The following is a 22869-nucleotide window of genomic DNA, read 5'->3' on the forward strand; positions in this document are numbered from 1 at the left end:
CACACCTCCAAGGGCGGGCAGCTCATTATTCTTCCTCCATGCCCAAAGCAGCTCTGACTATTGGGAGATTCTTCCTCATAACAAAGGCAGGAAGGGAACAGGCAAAGATGAGGAAGATTGTGCCAATGCTGGGGAGTGTGCAAACGTCATTTTTTTTTCCCCTTTGGCTTTTCTTCTGTTTTTAATATTCTTTAATGTTGGTGCTTTGCTAATTTTACTAGATTTTTTAAAAGGGGTGGAAAACATTTGGCAAACATTCAGCAAACATTCTGGAATCGTTTGGCCTTAGGAAAAACATTTGTTTTGGCCCCAGTCGCTGAAACAGTTGCATTCTTTGAAAGTGCTTGCTGCCAAGATATAGGTGTTGGGATTTTTTTTTTTAATCGAAAAGCAAATATTTGGTGTACAGAAAGGTTTGATTGTTTTTCTAAATGAGTATTTAGAAATGATTGTAGTTGCTCTTACCGTTGCCAACTAGCAGAACCTTGGAGAGTTTGATGGAACAGAGGGAAAGTGATCATGTGTTTTTAGGGGAAAGGAGGGGCCGTGATCCTTATCCTTCTTTGAGTAAAAATCAGGCTTCCTAGGACCTCTTCGCTGGTCTTAAGAATTTGCCTTCCAGCGCAGGGGACGTGGGTTCGATCCTTGGCCGAGGAACTGAGATCCCAAGTGCCACAGGACAACTAAGCCCGCCTGCCACAAGCAGGAGACTGGGGTTCAATCCCTGGGTCGGGAAGATCCCCAGGAGGAGGGCATGACAACCCTCTCCAGTATTCTTGCCTGGAGAATCCCATGGACAGAAGAGCCTGGCGGGCTATAGTCCATGGGGTCGCAAAGTTCAACCCCTGGGTTGGGAAGATCCCCAGGAGGAGGGCATGACAACCCTCTCCAGTATTCTTGCCTGGAGAATCCCATGGACAGAAGAGCCTGGCGGGCTATAGTCCATGGGGTCGCAAAGAGTCAGAAACCACTGAGCAAGTAAACGGCAGAGCTCGTGCAGCCTGGAGCCCGAGCCACAACTGGAGAGAAACCTGAGCGCCGCAACCGGAAGATCTCACATGTTGCGGCCAAGACCTGATGCAGACCAAAGTAAATACATATCTTTAAAAAAAATCAAATACAGGGGATTCTCTGACTGTCCAATGGTTAGAGCTCTGCACCCTCACTGCTCAGCGCTGCAAGCCACACAGCGAGGCCAAAACAAAAATCAAGCTTCCTGTTCCCTGGATCCCAGGAGAGGCTTGGGATCCAGAGTCATTTACAGTGGGAGGAGCCCTGTCCTCACCATGTACCCCACTGGCCTACCACGACTCCCCACTCACTTCCCTTCTCTGGGGCCCTTTACATTGGGGTCAATCACCAGCCAGGGGGGGAAAAAAATCCTTATGGTACAGATCAGGGAATCCCACCTTAACATGTCCACTGGGCCCAAACCAATGACATAACAGGGTGAAGCGGTCAGAAGCAGCCTTTCCTTAGCTCTGGCCAACTGTTGCCCCAGGGAATGTGGGCTCCGATCTTCCAAAACGCTCAGAGAGACTGACAATCCGGATTTTGAAATCAAATCTCCTGGCTTCTAAGTGATTTTAAAGGGCTTTTCAAGGGCTTCCTGGTGGCTCAGCGGTAAAGAATTTGCCTGCAACAGGAGTTACAGTTTCTTCCCCCTGGGTTGGAAAGATCCCCTGGAGGAGGGCATGGCAACCCCCTCTAGTGTTCTTGCCTGGAGAATCCCATGGACAGAGGAGCCTGGTGGACTGCAGTCCATAGAGTCGCAAAAAGTCGAACACGACTGAAGCGACTTAGCACGCACACAAGGCTTTTAAAGCATTTAAAACCACCGGTGGGCCAAGCAGCATCTCCCAGGCTGGACTCAGCCTGCAGGAGCCACTTCTGACCTCTGACTTCTCCCTGGCCTGCATCTTTGTCCCCTGACTCTGTTCCATGGTTTGCACATTCTGGTCCCTGGGCCATGTGCTCTTCCCTGCTGTCCTCTGGCTGTTGAGCCCCCGGGTCCTCACCCAAATGCTCCCTCCCCTGCAAAGCACTCCATGGACCTCTGCACCCGTACACCAAGCTGCACGTCGTTCTCTCCCGTGACTGTCACTTTCTGTTGTCAAGATCCCTGCCACTAACCTGGAGAGACTCAGTGCTGGCGGGGACTGAGTCTGCTCCATCCTGGAGCCTGCAGCCCCCAGCAGCTGGCTGGGCCCAGAGCAAGCCCTGAGCTCATAAATGAAGAAACCACTCAGGAGGAGGATGGAGTGATCCCTGCACTGGAGGCCTAGGCAACCCCCCATCTTCCCGGATCAAATGGACATATTCTCTGTACATTTGAGAGGCTCTTCGCTCAGCCTCTCCTCCTTTGGGTACAGGCTTGTGGGTTGGGGGTGAACTGTACTTGGAGTCCAATCATCAAAGGTTCAAATCCAGGCTCTGCCAATAACAAGCTGAGCGACTTTTTTTTTTTTTTTTTTTAAGCTGTTTGACTTTTGACAAGTGGCTTCATCTCTCTGGGCCTGCAAATGGATGTTAGTTGTAAAGGCATCAGCAGACCCAGCAAGCCCCCCTGCTAGAAGCCCTCCATTATGCAACCTCAGAGAGATGTAAAAATAACAAAATGCTCAGGGTAGAGGAGGTTGAGGTTCAGCCACCTTTCTTCACAGATGAGCAGGCCAAGGTCCATAGGTGGGAAGAGATTTGTCCAAGGCCTCACCCAGACGGTTGGCTGCAAGTACTGTGTTTTAAATCCCCTTGGCACCTCCCAGCATAGCAGAGTAGTCAACCCATAGGAGGTTCTCAGAAGTTGTGATTTATCTTCTCTTTTTAGTCGAGATATTAAACATGAAGTTTTTTTTTAACATTCGGTCTCTTCCAGTCCTAACATCTCAATCCCTTAGTGGAGAATCACCATCTTGAAATTCCCCAAGGCACTGAGATCCCAAGAGATCAGCTCTTAGCTCTGTTGAAATGTATGAAATTACAATCACTGTTCCAAAACAAATTCACTGGGTTGGAAGGGCCCGTCGAGACCAAGAATGGCATCACCAATGCGCAGAAAAGGAAATGGGGACAATCAGAGGGGAAGTGACATGTCCAAGGTGCTCTGAAGCTGGTAGAGCAATCAGTGAGGGTGGGGAGATGTCTGGTGTTGGCATTCTTGACCCCGTAGGAGCCGCGCCTGATACAGAAGAGCCAGATGGACTGCACCATCCACTGTCCAAGGTGCTGACTTACTCTCCCCAGGACTCATGGGTCATATCCAGAGCCTACTGTCCCAGCTGCCCAATCTGGAACTCTTACCTCCAGACAGATATAGGATGTGGGAGAGAGATAGGGAGATGGATCAAGGTTGGCACTGAGCTGTCTGGCTTTGGATACCCTTCCAGCTAGTGACGTCATCACTCCTCTTCCACGGCTACCTGACTGCCTCTCCAGGTCAACCCTGCTCTGTCAATCTCTACCCTGAGGGTGCTTCTGAGACTCTCATATTTGGTAATATCTGGTCACTTGTTTCCTTCCATTTTCCTTTTCTAGGCTGTATACAACCCAAGGACACAGACTAGCTCTGCTTTTATTCATCACTGTGTCCCCAGCACTCAGCACAATTTCACACACAGTGTTGAGAGCATAGATTTGTTGAAAGAATAAACGATGGAGGACTAGGGAAGAAGAGCAGGTTTGTGTGGGATTCCTGCTAGGGGGAAGGCTGAGTTTTCCAGCCTGCTTTGGGGGTGGCTTGTCCTAGGAGATCAAATGGAATTCCATCCCTCTCTTCATTCAAGTCTAGCTTCTGGGGACTGACCGTTTTACATTCTCTTCATCTCTTTTCCACACTTGGGATCAGGCTGAGTCCACGGGACCTGCCACCTTTCCCCAGAGCAACTGATTCCTTCGTTTCTTTGTTTGCTGAGCACCTACTCTGTGTCAGCCTCCCCACTGGGTGCTGGGTCTGGAGACATGAGTGAGATGCAGACCTGTCCTCTGAATGCTCACAGCCTAGTGAGGGGGAAGAGACGACAAAAGCAGGACTGCCCTGGTGATGCAGTGGATAAGAATCCGTCTGCCAGTGCAGGGGACACAGGTTTGATTCCTGGTCTGGGAAGATCCCACATGCCGAGGAGCAATTAAGCCCATGCAACACAGCTACTGAGCCCAAGCTCTGGAGCCTGTGCTTTGTAACAAGAGAAGCCACTGCAATGAGAGGCCTGTGCCCCGCAGCTAGAAAGCAGCTCCTGCTCACCACAAATAGAGGAAAACCCGAGTGAAGCAACGAAGACCCAGTGCAGCCAGAAATAAATTTAAAAAGAGAGAGAGATGACAGGAGAAAACATTCCTCCAGTTCTCACTGTGCCCTGCGTTCATTGACTCATGCAATCCTCAAAAATGGAAGTTAGGTGCCATCACTATGCCCATCATACAGATGAAGAAACCCAGGTCCAGACAGGTTACATCCTTGAGGTTTCACCCCTGGAATTTGAACCTAAGCAGCTTCACTCTAAAGGCTGGGCTTGGAAACACTGTAAACCTCTCTCTCTCATCTATTCAAATGTCAGGGCAGGGAAATGCAGAGGTGAACACAACCTCCTCTGTTGGGACCGGAGAGGGGGTTGATTGCTAGCTACTCCTGGACATCTGAGCTAGACTTGGAAAGCCCCATGAAGCTCAAAATTCCACCGATAGTTTTTTTTTTTTTTTTTTTTTTGCCAAACGGAGGCGGGGAGCAGGTCACTTCAGGCAGAAGGAACAGAGTGTGAAATAGGTCCTTGGCAGGTAAATGAGGCTTTTTGGAGGTGTGAAAAACATAGCAATGGTGGCTGGAGGAAGGCAAGATGGTCTGTAAGGCTGGAAAGCCCGGCACACAGGGCTGGAGGGGTAAGGAGCAGAAGGCTGCAACTGCAAAGATGCTGGGTGCCAGGTGTAAGCAACCCGGCAGCCCCCCAGGGAGTACAGGGTTCCTCCTGTACCTGGGGTTTCTTCTGCGTCATCAGACTTACCTGATGCAGATTCCTGGCCTGCCCCGAACTAAGGGGGGCAAAAAGGGACATAAAGAAGAACAATGACCCAGCTTGAGCTTGGAGTCACCCAGACTTGTGAGCCAAGAAAAATAACGTTGTTGCTCGAAATCCAAGGAACTTATATGAGGATGAAGTGAGCTGGACCATTCACTGGAAAGGTCCTGAGGAGCAACCCTGTTCCAGGCACGAATGTGGTGACAAGGTCCCCGTCCTCCTGACATTTCCATTCCAGTGGGGAGAGAGTTAGCAGAGAAGGATTCCGAGAGTGCTGAGTGACTGAAAGAAAGCTGAAGCAGGGGTGGGATGGTGGGAGAAGGCTTCTTGGGGAATGTCTGGGAGGAGTCGGCACAGACCTCATACCTACCCCACCAAGGATGCTCTCATGGGAGGGTTTGGGCTGGGAGGGGGTGAAGAAGATATGATTCAGGTTGTGTCTTTGGGGGATGGATGGGAAGAGTCATGACTCCAGAAGCAGCGATTTCCACCCAGAAGCTGCTGAATAGCCCAGTGAGTGAGTGATAGTCCTTTTGGTCATGTCTGACTCTGCAATGCTGTGGACTGTAGCCCGCCAGGCTCCTCTGTCCATGGGATTCTCCAGGCAAGAATACTGGAGTGGGCTGCCATTCCCTTCTCCAGGGAATCTTCCCAACCCAGGGATCGAACATGGGTCTTCTGCATTGCAGAGATTCTTTACCATCTGAGCTACCAGGGAAGTCTGCTGCTGCTGCTGCTAAGTCGCTTCAGTCGTGTCCAACTCTGTGCGACCCCAGAAATGGCAGCCCACCAGGCTCCCCCGTCCCTGGGATTCTCCAGGCAAGAACACTAGAGTGGGTTGCCATTTCCTTCTCCAATGCATGAAAGTGAAAAGTGAAAGTGAAGTCGCTCAGTTGTGTCCAACTCTTAGTGACCCCATGGACTGCAGCCTACCAGGCTCCTCTGTCCATGGGATTTTCCAGGCAAGAGTACTGGAGTGGGGTGCCATTCCCTTCTCCAGGGAATCTTCCCAACCCAGGGATCGAACATGGGTCTCCTGCATTGCAGAGATTCTTTACCATCTGAGCCACCAGGGAAGCAGAGCAGGTGACAAAATGAAGACTCCCTCCTGGCAGGAGCCTGGGGCCAGGTGTTGCTCAGAGTCTGGTCCATGGAGCAGCAGAAGCAGCAGCCCTGGAAATGCAGGATCCCAGGCTCCACCCTCCTCAGCCAGAAACTCCAGCGGGGCCCGGGAATCTGTGTTCCAAGAAGCTGGAAACTCTGGGGTGGGACTGGGAAATCCGTGTTTCAAGGAGTCTTCCAGGGAATTCTGATACTGACGCTGGCTTGGCTCTCTCTACCTCAGTGCCAGGGTCTCAGAAATCTGCAAGCTGTGTGCCCAGCAAGCTGGCATTGATATTTATTTCAGAAATATTGTCTGGTTCCATTTTAATAAAGGAAGCCAACTCAGGCAGTACTATATTGGATCTGATTTTGGTCTAATAAAAATGCCAAGTTGCTCCGAGCCCAGAAAAGTCTTCCTTGAAATTCCCTCTGCTATTCTGAGGGCAGCAGCGGCAGAGACACGTCTAGACAGAGCTCTCAGAAGCCACCTCTGTACCCGGCGAGTGACAGCCTCTCAGCCAGCCCAGCCTCACAGACACACCTGGCAAAGTCAGAAGCTTGTCTTGGGCATTGAACTTGACAGCTGCAATCAGCTGCAAACCCCAGTTGCCCCTAAAAGGAAGACTCAAACACCTGGACCATATGGCAGCATCGCCTCCATGAAATGTCACATCTGAGGAGCTCCTGAGCTAGCTGGTGTCACTGCAGAGCCCCAAAGGTAGGTTTCAAAACCAAACGCTTTGCTCAGAAAAAAAAATAAAAATAAGTGGCAGAATCTATATCACAGTAGCCCCAGAAAAAAAATAGCAACTTTTAGAACAGTTAAGAAAAGCAAAAGCTCATGTAACTGTTTATATAAAAGTGAGTTCTCAAGGGGGATACAGTGTGAGAAAATGAGAAGTTTAAAGCAGTAATTGAGCACCTACTGTGTGCCATGCACTGTTCTAGGCTCTCAGGATACAGGTGTGAACAAAACAGAAGATAAGGCGCCTAGGATTTCCCTGGTGGTCCAGTGATTACGAATCTACCTGCCAATGCAAAGGACATGGGTTTCAATCCCTGGTCTGGGAAAATCCCACATGCCTCGGGGCAAATAAAGCCACAACTACTGAGCCTGTGCTCTAGAGCCCTCGAGCTGCAAATACCGAAGCCCGCGCGCCGAGTTTGTGCTCTGCGACAAGAGAAGTCATCGCAGAGAAGCCTGCACAATGCAATTAGAGAGTAGCCCCTGCTCGCCACAGCTAGAGAAAGCTTGTGTGCAGCAACAAAGACCCAGCACAGCCAAAAAGAAGTGATAAATTAATTATTATATTATTATATATTGGGCTTCCCAGGTGGCTCAGTGGGTAAAGAATCTGCCTGCAATGCAGGAGACACAAGAGACGCAGGTTTGATCCCTGGGTTGGGAAGATCCCCTGGAGAAGGGCACGGCAACCCACTCCAGTATTCTTGCCTGGAGGGTACCATGGACAGAGGAGCCTGGCAGGCTACAGTCCATTGTGTGTCCACAATGAGTCGGACACAGCCGAAGCGACTGAGCACACACACATTACTGTATTATTAATTAATATGTAATATTAATTAATTGATAAATTATTAATTAAGAAGAGACAGGGTGCCTAATCTCATGGAACCCAGCGGAGAAAGGCAACAAAACCAAAACCAGGTGTGCAAATATAATTTCAAAGAGGTATGGACACAGTGAAGAAAACAGTGATACGAGGTTGACAGCGGAAGCTGGTGCAGGTTAGGGGAGCTTCTCTGAGCAAGTGGCCTTCAGCTGAGATTAGAGAGGAGACGGAGCCAGCCAAGCAAAGATTTAGAGAAAGAGCATTCCAGGTGGGGAGAAGGACATGTGCAAAGGTCCTGGGGTGGGGGGTGGGGAATGAGTTTTACTTGTTCAAGAAAGAGAAAGGCCATGGTGGTTGGAGCCAAATGAGGCAGGGGAGAGAGGGAAGAGATGAGGTGAGGAGTTTGGGGGCCAGAGCAGGAACAGCCTGGTTCCCAGGATAAAGGGAAAGAGTTACATGCCAAGCTGAGCCATCCTGCCCAGAGATCCCACCAGAAATCTTGACAAAGTCAGTCCACGTCTCAGAGCCTCAGTCTCGCCGTCTATACAATAAGAACAACTACCCTCCTTCCCAGGGCTGTGCCAGCGGCTATGAAGTGCTCAGCAGAACCTGCACTCAGTAAGTGTTTAATAACGCGGGCTCCCTGGCACTCCTTCTCCCCCGTGCCTCCTGCTGGGGAGTCAGGCCACCACCAGATCTGAACAGTTGCTCAGCACAGAAATATTGCAAAACGCATCCAGGCATTTCCAAAACATTTTCTTGGCCCAAACTCCACCAGCAGCTAAGAGGCCACATTCTGCAGATGGTGTCATTTCCCTGGATGGTGGTATCAGGCTGCTCTCTAGCCCATGACCCATGTGAGAACCCAGTCCATTGTGGCTGGGCCCTGCACCCCCAAAGGCTTCCTGGGGTATGCATGGGGTATGGCAGACCATCCCTGATGACTCGGGTTATAGGCTCTGGAACCAGACAGGCTGGGCACACATCCACTCCCTGGCACAACCATAACCTGCCTGGGCCTCACTTTCCCTGTCTGTAAAATGGGTCTATCAGTTCAGTTCAGTTCAGTAGCTGAGTTGTGACTGACTGTTTGCGACCCCATGGACTGCAGCACACCGGGCTTCCCTGTTCATCACCAACTCCTGGAGCTTGCTCAAACTCACCTCCATCGAGTCGGTGATGCCATCCAACCAACTCACCCTCTGTCACGCCCTTCTCCTCCTGCCTTCCCAGAATCAGGGTCTTTTCCAGTGAGTCAGTTCTTCACATCAGGTAGCCAAAGTATTGGAGCTTCAGCTTCAGCATCAGTCCTTCCAATGAATATTCAGGACTGATTTCCTTTAGGATGGACTGGTTGGATCTCCTTGCAGTCCAAGGGACCGTCAAGAGTCTTCTCCAACACTACAGTTCAAAAGCATCAATTCTTCAGCGCTCAGCTTTATGGCCCAACTCTCATATATGTTTGGGGTTAGATGAGAGGGAGAAGATCAACGTAAAGTCCTCAGAGCATCCACAAGGGTGAGATATTGCCATCAGACCTGGTGGGGCTGACGGAGCTCTTCCGGTTGGCTGTTTTCCTCATTAAGTCCAGGTATCATCATTATAGCTGTCGAATTCAACCAAGCCGGAACACCCGGAGACGAAGTACCCCTCTCTTTCCTCTTCTCCACCCCTCCCTCACTCAGCAGGATGAGGCATCTGGCCTCTTGTCACAGTGGCTGCGCTGACCCCATGGTGGCTCTGGCCAACACTACAGAAGCGCTTTGGGAGCTCCCGGGCCCAGACTCAGCTTCTTCATCTCCATGTTCCAGAGCCCTGCATGCAACGCCCAGCCCAGAGAAGCATCTTTAGCAAAGGTTTGTTGAATACATGAGTGAATCAATGACTTTCACGTGGCCACACACAGCCCACTTCAGGACAATGACAGTGACCGGGGCCCTCCAGCCAGCATCCTGCCCACGCTCTGCTGCCCCTGCCCCCAGCTCCAACAGCAGACCGGGTCTTTCTCTACCTCACTGTTCGAACTCTGAGTCCCCAGCGCCTCCACTGGTACCGGAGGAAAGACAGCCAACCCACTAGCTTGGCTACCTGATGAAAGGCAGGCCTGGCAGAGGCACTGTGGGGTCCACACTTCCTTTCTTCCCCGAGAAGCTGGGGTTTGAAAAACCTCTGGGAGCTGCAGCCCCTTCTCCACCAGCTTCCCTGATTCTCATTCTCTTTTTAAAAGCTACCTAATTTTTTACAGTAATTTTATTTTATTCATTTATTTATTTATTGGCCATACCACACAGCACGTGGGTGTCTCCCAGCCAGGGATCAAACCTACGCCCCCTGCATAGGAAGCACAGAGTTTTAACCACTGGACCACCAGAGAAGCCCTTCCATGGTTCTATTTGAGCCCCAGGGTGTTAGGACCTCGTGGCTTCTCCATCTCTCCCCACCCTATATGACCCTAGACCATCTCAGCAGTCCCCCAGCTTCAACGGCCTCTGTTCTCAACCTTACACACCCCTAAAACTCTACACAGATGCCGTATCATCGCATCCCCCTCAAACTCATCCTCTCCGTTTCCATCAGTGGGTGACATCTGACCCTTGACAGCTGACTCGAAACTTCCGAGCATATCCTAGGTTCCTGGCCCGCTCCTCACCTCCAATCAGACAAGCTGATGTTGTGGGTGCCCATCCCCCCAAGTGAAGCCTGTTGCTCATCTCCTGTGCAGACTTCCTCCAATCCACCCCAGGAGATTCATGCACCCCACCCCACCCCACTCCAGCAGCCCTCACACAAGGCCCAAGGAGAGTTGCTGTCATGGTTGGGGGGATAACTCGGACCACGTGCTTGGCCCTGGCTCCCCGAGTCCCCCAGCGGAGGCTCCGCTGATGACCACTTGGAAGGTGACTTTCACCTGCCACTGCCTTTCCCTGCGGAGCCCGCCTGCCGGGCGCCTATTTGCACTTTCTGGGATGCCCCACATAAGGCACTTGCTGTTGAATCTTCATCTCGGGATCCACTCTGGAGGAACACAAACAGGCACTCTGACAACTCTTCCAGCAAAAGGTTTTTGAATTCGCCCACTTTTATCTCTGCTGCGGCAGATTAGGCCACCATCACTCCTGGGATGATGGCGACGGCGTCTAAGCTCTTCTCCTGGTCTCTTCGTCCCCTTCTGTCCTTTTTCCCAAGTGCATATGGATAGAAGGAGGACGGGTAGACATGGGTATGGATAAAGATGATGTAGATACAGATACAGATAAATAACCTGGGTAAGGGACTTCCCAGGTGGCCCACTCGCTCAGACTCCTCATTTCCCAATGCAGGGGGACTGGGTTCAATCCCTGATGAGGGAACTAGACTCTACATGAGGCAACTAACAGCCCTGATGACACAACCAAGAGTCTGCATGCCACAACTTAAGATCCCATGTGCCACAATAAGACACGGTGCAGCCAAATGAAAAATAAATACTAAAAAAAAAAAAAAAAGAATAACCTGGGTACGTCTCTTCCCTGCTCAAAATGCCCCTGGGCTCCTCACTGCAGAGCCAATTCCTTCGCGTGGTCCCACCTCCTGGGTCCCCCAGCCCCATCCTCCTGCTCGCCATCCATCCCCACCTCCCCATTGCTCTCCCCACCCCAGCCACGAGGCCTCCAGGGCTGGCTGTCCCTGCCCTGGGGACTTGGCACCTGCCGCCCCTCTGCCCAGAAGGCTCTTTGGCTGACTCCTTCTCACTCCTTAAGTCCCCGTTCCAGTCGCTCCTCAAAGAGGTGGCTCTAAAGGGGTCTCCTGGATCCCGCTTTATCATCACGTTCCTTAGCTCTTGAGATCGTCTTATTTGTTTCTGAGTTCACATCTCACTTGATTCTCTCCTCTAGACTCCCCGCCTCACAGGCAGGGGTGTTGTCTGATCTGGCTTCAGGTTGCATCTCTAGCACCAGTATGGAGGGCCTGCACAGCTCAGTATTTGTTATGGGCACAAAAGAAGGAATTCTCCACGGGCTGTTGACCCGGGGAATGCATCTGATGCTTGGGAGGTGAAGTGGGTACCAGGGCTGGGCTGGGGGTGCAGGGCTTCTGCGGCTCCCCTGAGCCTGGCTGTCCCCACTCTCCATCCCAGGGCTTGCATTCAGGGCCAGACACTCCTTCAGTTCTTTCTTCCATCCTCAGGCCCCAGGGATCTGGCCTTTCCGCCTCCTGTCTCCCAGCTGCCCCCAAGACAAGCCCCACGACCTCTTTCCACCCAGGGCTTCCTGCCCTCTCTGCAGGGCTCCCCTGGGAGGGGGCGATGCTAGGTCCAAGGAGGGAGTTGGTGGTGCTCTGGGGTGGGGCTCTGGAACACACCAGGGCTCTCAGCCCATCCCTAGCATGTGCTTCCTGCTCTCCTCTGTTATCAGAGGAGATAACACTTCCCAGCCACCTCCGTGCCCTGGTTCCTGACCTCTTCCTCCAGGAAGCCCCCCATCCTGACACCTGACATGAAACTACAGTATATGTGCCCACCACGCACTCCAGTTCCTAGAGCAAGCAGTTAGCATTCTGACCACCTTCCCGGACTGGTGCCTCCCCCAGGAGCCTCTTCCTTCAGCATGGAGACCAGACCCTCTCCTCCTCCCCAACCAGGTCTCCTCCCAAGCTCCTTCACCACCTCCATCTTCTTTCTCCCATCAGAGCCATTCCTCACTCAGTTACTAGGATCGTGGAGGGTGGGGTCAGACAGACCTGAGTTTAAATTTCTGCCATCTTGTTCAGGCTCCCCAGAAGCAGACCCTGAGATAGGAATCAGAGCAAAGGGGAGACGCTACAGAGGTGCCGCCAAACTTGGCGGAGGGGGAGCGGGCCCAGGGAGGGAAGGCGGTCAGCCCAGGTGGCTGCCAGACATGGTGCTGTGTGTTAGTCACTCAGTCTGTCTGACTCTGTGACCCCCATGGACTGCAGCCGGCCAGGATCCTCTGTCCATGAAACTGCCTAGGCAAGAATACTGGAGCAGGTTGTCAATTGCCCCTTCAGGGGATCTTTCCGAGCCAGGGACAGAACTTGTGTCTCCTTCGTCTCATGCACTGGTAGGTGGATTCTTTAGCACTGAGCCACCTGGAAGCCCACTAGACTGGTAACACTTAGGTAATCCTGCAAATCACACACCTCCAGGCGATCCTACTCAAGGGGCAAGGGAGCCAGGGTGCCAGCCTCCTTGTGCACTTCCTGCCTTCTGAGGGTAGAGGTGGAGCAAGCCCCCAGGCACAGAGACGCAGATACAAACAGCTGGGAGGCAGTGTAGTCTCCTAACAGGTCTGAGACATAGGAGCATCTGCTCTAACAGTCCTGCCACTGACTAGCTAAGCTGTGTGACGTTTGGCAAGTGGCTCCGCCTCTCTGAGCCCTCCTTTCTGCAAAGTGTGGATAGTAATCCCAGCTGTTGGGGTTGGTGGTCAGCAAGAACAGGAGATCAGGCATAAAAAGTCCTTAGTACAGAGTGGGGTGGGCAGGGAGCACAGGGTGGGCAAGCAGCAGGCTCAGATAAGACTCTGCCCCTTTAATCTTGTATCAGCTCCTTTCTTTTCTGTCCGGAGAAAAGCCTTCCTGTCTTTTGACCTCTCTTTTGCTTTCTGATGTTTGTTTTCTGCATAGGAGCCCTAGGTTCTGTCCTGTACAGAGAAGCCTTCTGAGCTTCTGGGAGCATTCACGGCTCAGAGCTTGGGACCTGGGACTCCCCCTGATTTGGCTAGTTCCACCCCAGAGCTCCTGTCCCTTCAGGCCCATGGCGAACCCGGCCTGCATGGAACTGTGGCTCCCCTGCCTGTCTTTAAGGTACCCAGTGTCCCTCTTGCTTCCTTAGCATTCCAACCCCATTGCAAGGGCTGTGGCTGCTGCATGCAGAAGATTTGCTCTTCTTGCCCCCAGCCTCAGTTTCGCCCTCTGCAGTATATGTCTAGGGGAGAATGCAGGGGTGCAGGGAGAGGTTGGCCTGACTGGTCTCCAGGGTCCTCTCTTCTCAGACGGCCTACAAATCCGCAGCGCCGGCTCCTGTAGCTGAGGCCACTTACGGGCAGGGTATCTCTCGTGGCGGCAATCCAAGCGAAAGTCCTCCTCCTCGTGCCCGTCCCCCTTCTCCATCCTGGAAAGAAAAGAAGCCAAAAGCTGGCGTAAGAAAGATCAGGCTGAGCTGGCAGAGACCCAGGACCTGGAAAAGTGTGGCCCCTCCCCCCCCGGAGAACACGTGGCAAAGCAACATCGCCCCGTGGGATCCTTCCCGTGGCCCTGTGAGATGGGCATCATTCCTCCATTTGACTGATGAAGAAACTGAGGTATCGAAAGGTAACGTGACTGATCGGGTGCCATCCAGCTGATAAACTGGAGGCAGAAGAGGGAGGCAAACCTATGCGCTCTCACAAAAAGATGTCCAATCACGTGCAAATGGCATATGACAAAAGAAAGTGTGCCGTGTGTTTGAAAAATCACACACTAGGCCTTCCCTGGTGGTCCAGGGGTCAAGAATCTGCCTGCCAATGCAGCGGACACAGGATGGATTCCTGGTCCAGAAAGATTCCACAGGCCGCGCGGCAACCAAACCGGTGCACCACGACTACTGAGTCCGCACTCTAGAGCCCACACTCTGCACCAGGAGAATCCACCACAATGAGAAGCCATGCACCGCACCTGGAGAGTAGCCCCTGCGTGCCACAACTAGCGAAAGCCATCGGACAGCAACGAAGACCCAGTGCAGTAAAAAAAATGCATTAATTAATTTAAAAACTTTAATTACACACTGATATGCACAAAGCATTACTTGGCAGAACGTATACCAAAAGGTTAAGGTGACTGACCCCAGATGAAATAAAGGGGATTAAATCTGAAGCCTTTTATTTTTTTAATCTTTCTCCACTCCTGGAAAGCCTTCTTTTTGAATTTACCTCTATTTTCTGATTTCTGGGCAAAAGACTTTGATTAGCTGTGTCACTTTTCTTAACTAAATTAAAACAACTCCCATAGATATTTCTACATAGAAACAAGGCTCTGGTCTTCCAACATCTGCCACAATTCTCTTTCCTCCCAACAGCTGTGTGAATTTCTCCTCTGGAGGGACTGGCAAGGCTGGGATGAGCGACAAGCACAGAGCAGAGGCTGACAAGGGTCAGAGTGGAGGCAACTGCAGACTCTCCAACAGGGTTCCAGCCCTAGACCCTCACCCCCATCCCACTGAAGGCAGAGTCAGAGAATGGGCAGGTCCATGTACCCACACGGCACCCACCCATGTGTGACCCAGACACATTCCAGAGCTCCCGAGGTCCAGTCCACATGTGCTGTTCCTTTGTCTGTGTGTGTGCGCATGTGTGCATGCATGCGCACGCACACATGTGTGTTCAACTCTTTGCAACCCCTTGGACTGTCGCCCACCAGGCTTCTCTGTCCATGGGATTTTTCAGGCAAGAATACTGGAGTGGCTTGCCATTTCCTTCTCCGGGGGGCCTTTCTGACCCAGGGATCAGACCCACATCTCCTAGGTCTCCACCCCACATCTCCTAGGTCTCCTGCATTGCAGGCAGATTCTTTACTGCTGAGCAGTGCCTTTAGACAAATATAACCTAGTCCCCGGAAGTAGAAACAATTCCCACCACTACTGCATGTCGTAAGCACACACTGCAGGCACCTCCCAGCCCTTATCTGTGGCCCTGCGCCTTGACATCATCCCTCCGTGCTTCACTTTGCTTTTAGTTACCTCGGAGCTTATGTTTCAGGAGAGAACCACTGTGCCTGGCAGGTACCCCACTTCCTGGACACCCAAATCTTGCTGCTAAGAAGCCCAGAGTTCAGTAGTCAACATATGAGAACACCAGCCAGTTAGCAAACACCTGTTGTGCTGGGGACCACAGGGACAACTCAGAGCGGTCCCAGCCCTTGAGATGCTCCTATCTGCTGTACACATGAACCGATGATCACAACTTCACATTAAGTTTTAAGGGAGGACATTACGAAGGTTGAATAGGGTGTCTAGTTAGTGGCTGACAAACTTCTTCCGTAAAGGTCTGGATGATAAATATATGAGCTTTCATAGGCCAGATGATCTCTGTCACAACTACTCAAACACCCTTGTAGTTGGAAGCAGCCGCAGACAATATGTAAATGAAGGGCCGTTTTGTTCAGCAGATAATTACGGGCTTCCCTGGTGGCTCAGACAGTAAAGAATCTGCAGCAACGCCGGAGATCTGGGTTCAATCCCTGGGTCAGGAAGATACCCTAGAAAAGGGAATTGCAATTCACTCCAGTAATCTTGCCTGGGAAATCCCAAGGACAGAGGAGCCTGGCAGGCTACAGTCCATGGGATCGCAAAGAATCGGACACGACTAAGCAACTACGTTTTCACGTTCTTATGTACTAGCTTCTTGGAGATAGTGTGTTAACCTCTGGTCTAGCCAGTGGTTCTCCACGTGGAGGTCCCCTGACATCACCAGGGGAGTCTTCAATTGCCCGGTGATTGCAGTATGCAGCCAGGGTTGAGATCCACTTGCGTGGGGACCAGTGGAGGCTTCATGGGAGGAAGCGATGCTGGGGCTGCATCCTGGAAGTCACAGGACACGCTGGCCTCTCAGAGAGGCAGCTGGGATCCAGCCGAGGTCTGCCTGATTTCTGCCATGCTGTGAGGCTATTCTGGAAAGAGCTAGTTCCTTGCACAAACACGGCCCTTCCATCAGGTTCGCCAATGAAAATTACGGGTCTGCAGGGTCCCAGCAGCCGTCTCCAAACTGATGTTTAAGGAGAGAACCACTGTGCCTGGCATGGCACCCCACTTCCTGGACACCCAAACCTTGTTGCTAAGAGGCCCAGAGGTCAATAGTCAACATGTGAGAAAACTTGCCAGTTAGAAATCACCTGCTGGGCTGGGGACAACTCGGAGAGGTCTCAACCAAATCATCTGATAAAGGGCTGGGTTTTCCCCCGTTAACTTTCAATCTACCTTGGACTACATTTTTAATAAAATACAATAAAAATGAATTGCTGGAGATTGAAATGAACACATGAGCACACACGAAAAGCAAGCTTGGGTGTACCAGCAATGTCAGTTATGGCAAGAGCTCTGACCCTTCGCCCCACCCCGTGCTCCCTAGCAGGAGACACCTGAGGACAAGAGATGCTCTGGGTGCGACTGAGACCTTGGGCCCTGCAGGGAGGCAGGGTCGTGGCTGAGTCCAGCTCTGCTATGAACAGGCAGCTCACCAGAAGCTCTGAACCTCTGTGTTCTGGAATTTTCTACATGGCCATGGGCAGGCCAGTGGTGGTGGGAATGACCAGAAGGACAGACACCATGGCCCCACTGGTTGCTGTGAGGATGGGAGCCCAGGATCCGGCATAGAGGGAGGTTAGAACAGAGTAGCCCTACTGACTTTCAATCTGTTTCATCATTGGTCCCCCCGCAAACACTTTAAACTCAGAAAAAGGATGGAGTTTATCTCCTTCACTTGTAGTGTCGGGGTCCAGCACAGAGATGGCAAAAAGTATCCCAAGGAATGTTAGAAAGGAGGGAAGGAGGGGGAAGGAGGGAGGCAAGGAATTGAGGAGAAGCACATTGCAGGAGACACAGGTTTGATTTTTCCCTGGGTCGGGAAGATCCCCTGGAGGAGGGCGTGGCTACCCACTGCAGTATTCTTGCCTGGAGAATCCCAGGGACAGAGAAGCCTGGGGTAGGGGTGGGGGGTCCATGGGGTCGAAAAAGAGTTGGACACAACTTAGCGACTAAGCGCGAGCACGAGCAAGCTGCGGCTACAAGCAGCCCGCTGGGTTCATCCAGGAAGGCTGAGCTTTGCGTTAAAAGAAAAGGAACTACTCAAATGTCCCTAGATGACTATCTTCTTTCATTTGAAGTACAACTTCCTGCAGGAAACACTACATGCTTTCTGAAGATAGGTTTTTTTTTTTTTTTTTCTGATGGCAGTGTGAGAGGTGACCCATGAATCTAAATAAGCACTTTGAAGGGTCAGTGGGGGCGCTGGGGGTGAAGCAGTGCTCAGAAGGGGCAGCGGGCTGATGGCAGGGCAGGGATTTGAACTCAGATCTATCAGTCCCTGGAGCTCAAGCGTGTTTCCGTTGTGCCCTGCAGATTCCTAGCTGTCAGAAGCTCCACCAGACCCACCCTGGGTACACCTGCGTGGTGAGGTCCCATGGAAAGTGGGGCTGGGCACTCCTGGGCCCTCCCAGGACTGCCAGTAGGTGTGTAAAAGGGTGGTGAGGGGTGTGACCACCCTGTTACATGGTCACTGCTCTGATGACCCACAAGATCTGCAATCTGGGAATTTGCTCTTTGGAGAGAAGGAGGCAGGCGAGTGATGGAGCAGGGAGGCTTCAAGGATCTGAGAGTCTGAACCCACGTCTCGTCCTGCAGGGAGACTCCCGGTACCTGCACATCTTATTCCAGGGAGAAGTGTGGCCACAGCAGCTGGGGACCCTGGCAAGGGGTCCAGCAGGTCTTACCTCTGCTGTGGCAAGAGTCCCAAGCCTCCCCAGCACAGAGTGCCCAGCCCGCTCCCCACCTGCCATGCCTTCTCTGTGTCATCCTCAAAGCCACCTCTTTCTCGCTGCCCCAGGCTGGCTTGTTTCCAAATCTCCACTCACTTCCTGGTATAAGGTGGCAGTCTATGCGCTGCGCTTCTCAAATCATCTGATAAAGGGCTAGGTTTTACACACACCCCCTTTAATTTTCAACCTACCTTGGACCAAATTTTTAATAAAAATACAATAAAAATGAATTGCTGGAGAATGAAATGAACACACACACACTCACAAAAGGCAAGCTTGGGTGTACCAGTGATGTCAACTCACTGTGAAAGTTCCCAAACACGTGTCTCAGTTTCTCTCGTTTTATCATGGATGTGTTTGCAAATGGGCCCTGGTCTGGGGACCATACTTTGAGCAGCACAGAGGTACAGACCCCTTCTTTATCCACGGGCCTCTTCCGACCTACAACCGGGGTTGCATCCACTCTGTCCTCCAGCCCAACGTTCCCCAAATGTGCCAGTAACCACAGATCACTCGAGGAGCTTTTTAAAATGCAGATTCTGGTTCCATAGGTCTGGGGTTGGGGCCTGAGAGTCTGAACTCTAACAGGTTCTCAGGCGGGGATGACGCTGTTGGCCCCAGATCTCATCTGAGGAATCAGGCATTAGACCATGGGCTCTGGGCACCTGTGAGCCTCCTGGAAGCGTCAGCCCAATCGCCTTCCACGTCCCAGGCTGTTGTCTGGGTGCAGATCTCCCGTGCCCTCCCCAGAGTGCCAGCTGCAGATGAGAATCACCTAAAGAACTGGCAGTAGTGACCGTCGGGCAGGAGCGCGCCCGGAGCCTCCCCGCCTCGTGTTTCTCTCCACTGGGCTGACACTTGGAGAGAACGTGTAGGTCAGGAAGCAGCTGTCCTGTGAGGCTGTTCCTATCTCAAGGACCACTCTGTGCCTTTCACTTTCCTTTCACAAAGGGTTGGTTATCAGGTGAATCTCGGGAGAGCCCAGAAATTCCCACAGCGCCATCTCCAATTTCTGGGCATCTCACTCCTCTTGAGACTAAACAGTGGCATCAAAAGACCCCAATAAAGACAAATAAGATGTGAGGCACTACTGAGAAGTAATATTCAAGCAGCGAGAGTGGAAAAAGATGGGGAAGAGGGAGCTGTGATTGGACACGTCTCAGAGGCTAAATGGCTAAGAAACAGTCGCAGGGGACAAAGAACACAATGATTTTTAAACGATGCACTGATGATGGGATGAGGGATAAAATTAAGAGAAAATTTGGCAAATAAATGACCATGCATAGGAGATTAATATTCTATAACATCCCATCAGAAGTGCCATTCCAAGACCGGGGGAAATAAATGGATTTTTTTAAAAGAGCCTCCCTCCGGTTTTTTCTTTTTCTCTTGCCATTTTGTAAGCAAGCTCATGATACAGAACATTTGGAAAATACAGGGAAGATAAATATCCACAGTGCCAGCACCCTCCCCTGATCTTTGTGTGCAGTTGACAGTTTTACCTCCCATTTCTCTGAAATTGGGTTTTAAAAAGAGACCTCAAGATATTAGCACCTTGAGATTATTTTCGGAACTGCATGGGCTACAAATTATTACTCAGAAAAACAACCACTAGCATTAATGGAGCCCCCACCCCACACCCCCAGCCCCGCCTTCAAGAGCTTCAAGGGCCCCCGACAACGTGGAAACCTCTAGACCTGATTTATCTCCAAAATCCCTTCCTCAGCCCAGCCTTGGGGACAACGAGAGAGACCAGGTGAGCAGTCACAGAGGTGGGCACACCTGAGCGGGGTGCCGTTCAGCATGGCGGCAGCAGTGGGGGGAAAGGATGGGCAAGCAAATCCAGAGGCAGCTCCCAGAGGGCGAAGGTCACCTTGGCCAACAGACTGGCTAGTGACCTGCCCCAAAGGCTCCTGCCCTTCTGCTCTCTGTCACCCTCTCCATCCAAACCGTACTCAGGAATTTAAAAGGAAGTGGACCTGCATCCCTGCCCTGTGCACACGTGGCCGGTGCTGAAAGATGGGGGATTCCATCCAGTTCAGAATCGATGCTTAAGGGACTTCCCTGGAAGTCCAGTGGTTAGGATTCTGTACTTCCAATGAAGGGGATGTGGGTTCAATCCCTGGTCAGGAAACTAAAATACCACTTTTAGCATGGCAAAAAGATAAAAAAAAATTTTTTTAAAGGTCGATACTTGAAGTAAGATCTGCAGGCCCAGAATTGACAAGGCAAAGAAGAGGGGCACCCCATGTGAAGAGGACAGCTGTCCTGAGGCTACAACAGAAGCAGAAGGATGACCTGTCTGGGGAACTTCCAGCGGAGGGGAGGCTTAAGCAGGGAGGGGTGGGGGCCGATCCATGGCGAGGCTTGTAAGTTACCACAAGGAGCTGGGCCTTTGTCCTGGGGCTGTGGGGAGGCACTGGGGTGTTCCAGCTGACAGATGAAGGTGGGGGCACCCTGATCGCATCAGCAGAGAAGAGACTTTGGTTGCTGGGGGAATACAGATACCAGGGGCAAAGCGCCCTCCAGTAGGTGAGAGCTGCCGCCCTGGATGAGGATGGCAGGAGTGGAGATGGAGAGAAGTGGCCCACCCACAGGGGGAAAGCACTGGATATGGGGTGTCTGGATATGAAGAGTAAGATGTGCACGTGTCTGCTTACTCAGGCAGGACATAGAGAAGTAAAGGAGAGGGACGTGAAACAGGACCCAGTTTGGGGGAGACCATCTTAAATGGGTCCTGGCCATGTTTATCATTTTTTGGCAATGCCATGAGGCACGTGGGATCTTAGTTCCCCAACCAGGGATTGAACCCACGCGCCCTGCATTGGGAGTGTCTTAACCACTGGCCAGGGAAGTCCCATGTTGATTCTTGATGCCTTTGGGAATCCAGAGTGGAAACACCAAAGAGGCAGCTGGATATGGGGCCGGGGGTCTGCAGGGGCCCAGGAACTCATAAGTCCTGGTGCATGCATGACCACAAAGGCCAATGTCAAAAGAGGGCCTGGAACTGACCTTGGGAGCATCACCATCTAACGGAACAAGGCGGAGGGGTGGGAGAGGGCACCCAGCGCCTGGAAGAGTGGCTGGTGGGAGCCCGGAGAGGGTGGGCAGGAGGAAGGGGGTATACCCATTCTCCGGGCAGCTGGAAGCTCTTTCTGCAGAGACGGGGGTGGGGAGCAACTCGCAATGGGTCGAGCTATGAGTGGGAGGTAAAGAGGTGGAGACCAGCCCTTCAAAAAGTTTCCCTGTGTACAGGAACCAGAGCAGAGCCAGCGAGGAATGGGGTCTTTGTGGCCCTTTCTGCACCGGTCCTGGGGATGGGTAAAGAGGGGTTGGCCCTCTGCTGTGAAAAACGATTTATTCCCCCTGCTTCCCCAGGTAGGAACAGGGAGCCCCATGAGGCCTGGCACCCAAGAAGGAGGTCTGGGGAGGGTCCCCATGCCACCTTCTGTGCCAGCGCCCCACCCCAAACACTGTAGGAGGGTGAGAGAGATGAGTCACCCAGGCCCGACTCCTACCAGCTCCCCACTCTCAAATCACACCAAACTGCTCACATTTTCCTAAACACCTTTGTTCGTTACTATTGCCTCTGCCTGGGAGCATGCCCCTCCACCCCCCACCCGCCTAGCCAGGAGTGCTGGCCATGCCTTTAAACACTTGGCTTGGCACTTCTTCCCTGCTGATCCAGTGGTTGGGACTCTGTGCTTCCAATGCAGGTGGCTTGGGTTCAGCCCCTGGTCGGGAAACTAAGATCCCACGAGTAGACTAAATAATAAGAAGTAATAAACAGAAACTTGGTTTGAGACCTCACCTGTGAAGGCTTTTCTAACCTCTGCCTCCCCCAGGGTGGTACCAAGCTCCCCACCTGGAGTCACCTCCAGGAAACCCCATCGTGGCACGCAGGGTGTTTTGCTAAGCTCTGCAGACCAGACCCAGGTGGCCGGGCAGGTGACGGAAGAGGCTGGAGGTCTCCGAGGTGAAGTGATTCACCTGGGGACCCTCAGCTAATAAATTGCAGGGTTTATTCCAGCCTGGATTTATTTCCTCGTGTCTTCCACAGGGTTGAGTTGGAGTGTACTGGCAAGGCCCTCGAACAGGGATGTGGGGGGCGGGTGGTGGGCGGGGAGGGGGAACAGCATCACTATAATTAACAATATAATTATACCAGAGAGTTAATAACTTGTTGAGCCCCCATGGTTCCAGGTGTCAGGGACAGAGCGAGAGCCAAGAAAGCACCCTGCTCCTGCGGTTTGCACATGCGCGGGAGGAGGAGGCCAGTAAATGAAGGAACTTGGAAGTTCAGAGACTGGGATGGGTGCCTTGTGCCTCGGAGCAGGGGGCAAGGGAATGACTGGGAGATCTGATCCTGGGGTGGGGCAGTGTGGGCACAGGGAGGGAAAAGCTGCCTTCCCTGAAGCCCCAGGCTTCTGCTTGCTCCCATCCATCCACTCTCGAGTCCCTTGGACTGCAAGGAAATCCAACCAGTCCATCCTAAAGGAAATCAGTCCTGAATATTCATCGGAAGGACTGATGCTGAAACTGAAGCTCCAATATTTTGGCCACCCGATGAGAAAAACTGACTCATTTGAAAAAACCCTGATGCTGGGAAAGATTGAAGGCGGGAGGAGAAGGGGACGACAGAGGATGAGATGGTTGGATGGCATCACCGACTCAATGGA

General features: G+C 52.1%; 1 protein-coding gene across 2 annotated transcripts in view; it reads right to left on the minus strand.

Annotated features, from left to right (window-relative positions):
• The window catches only part of GSG1L (GSG1 like), a 252582-nt gene that overhangs the window by 2269 nt on the left and 227444 nt on the right, over positions 1-22869 (minus strand). For both annotated transcript variants that reach the window (XM_024984779.2, NM_001192728.1), the window contains one exon: positions 13726-13796. In XM_024984779.2, the coding sequence (XP_024840547.1) occupies positions 13726-13796 (71 nt within the window). The remainder of the gene's footprint in view (positions 1-13725; positions 13797-22869) is intronic.

This window comes from Bos taurus, chromosome 25 (genome assembly GCF_002263795.3).
Source record: "Bos taurus isolate L1 Dominette 01449 registration number 42190680 breed Hereford chromosome 25, ARS-UCD2.0, whole genome shotgun sequence".
NCBI classification, from domain to species: Eukaryota; Metazoa; Chordata; class Mammalia; order Artiodactyla; family Bovidae; genus Bos; species Bos taurus.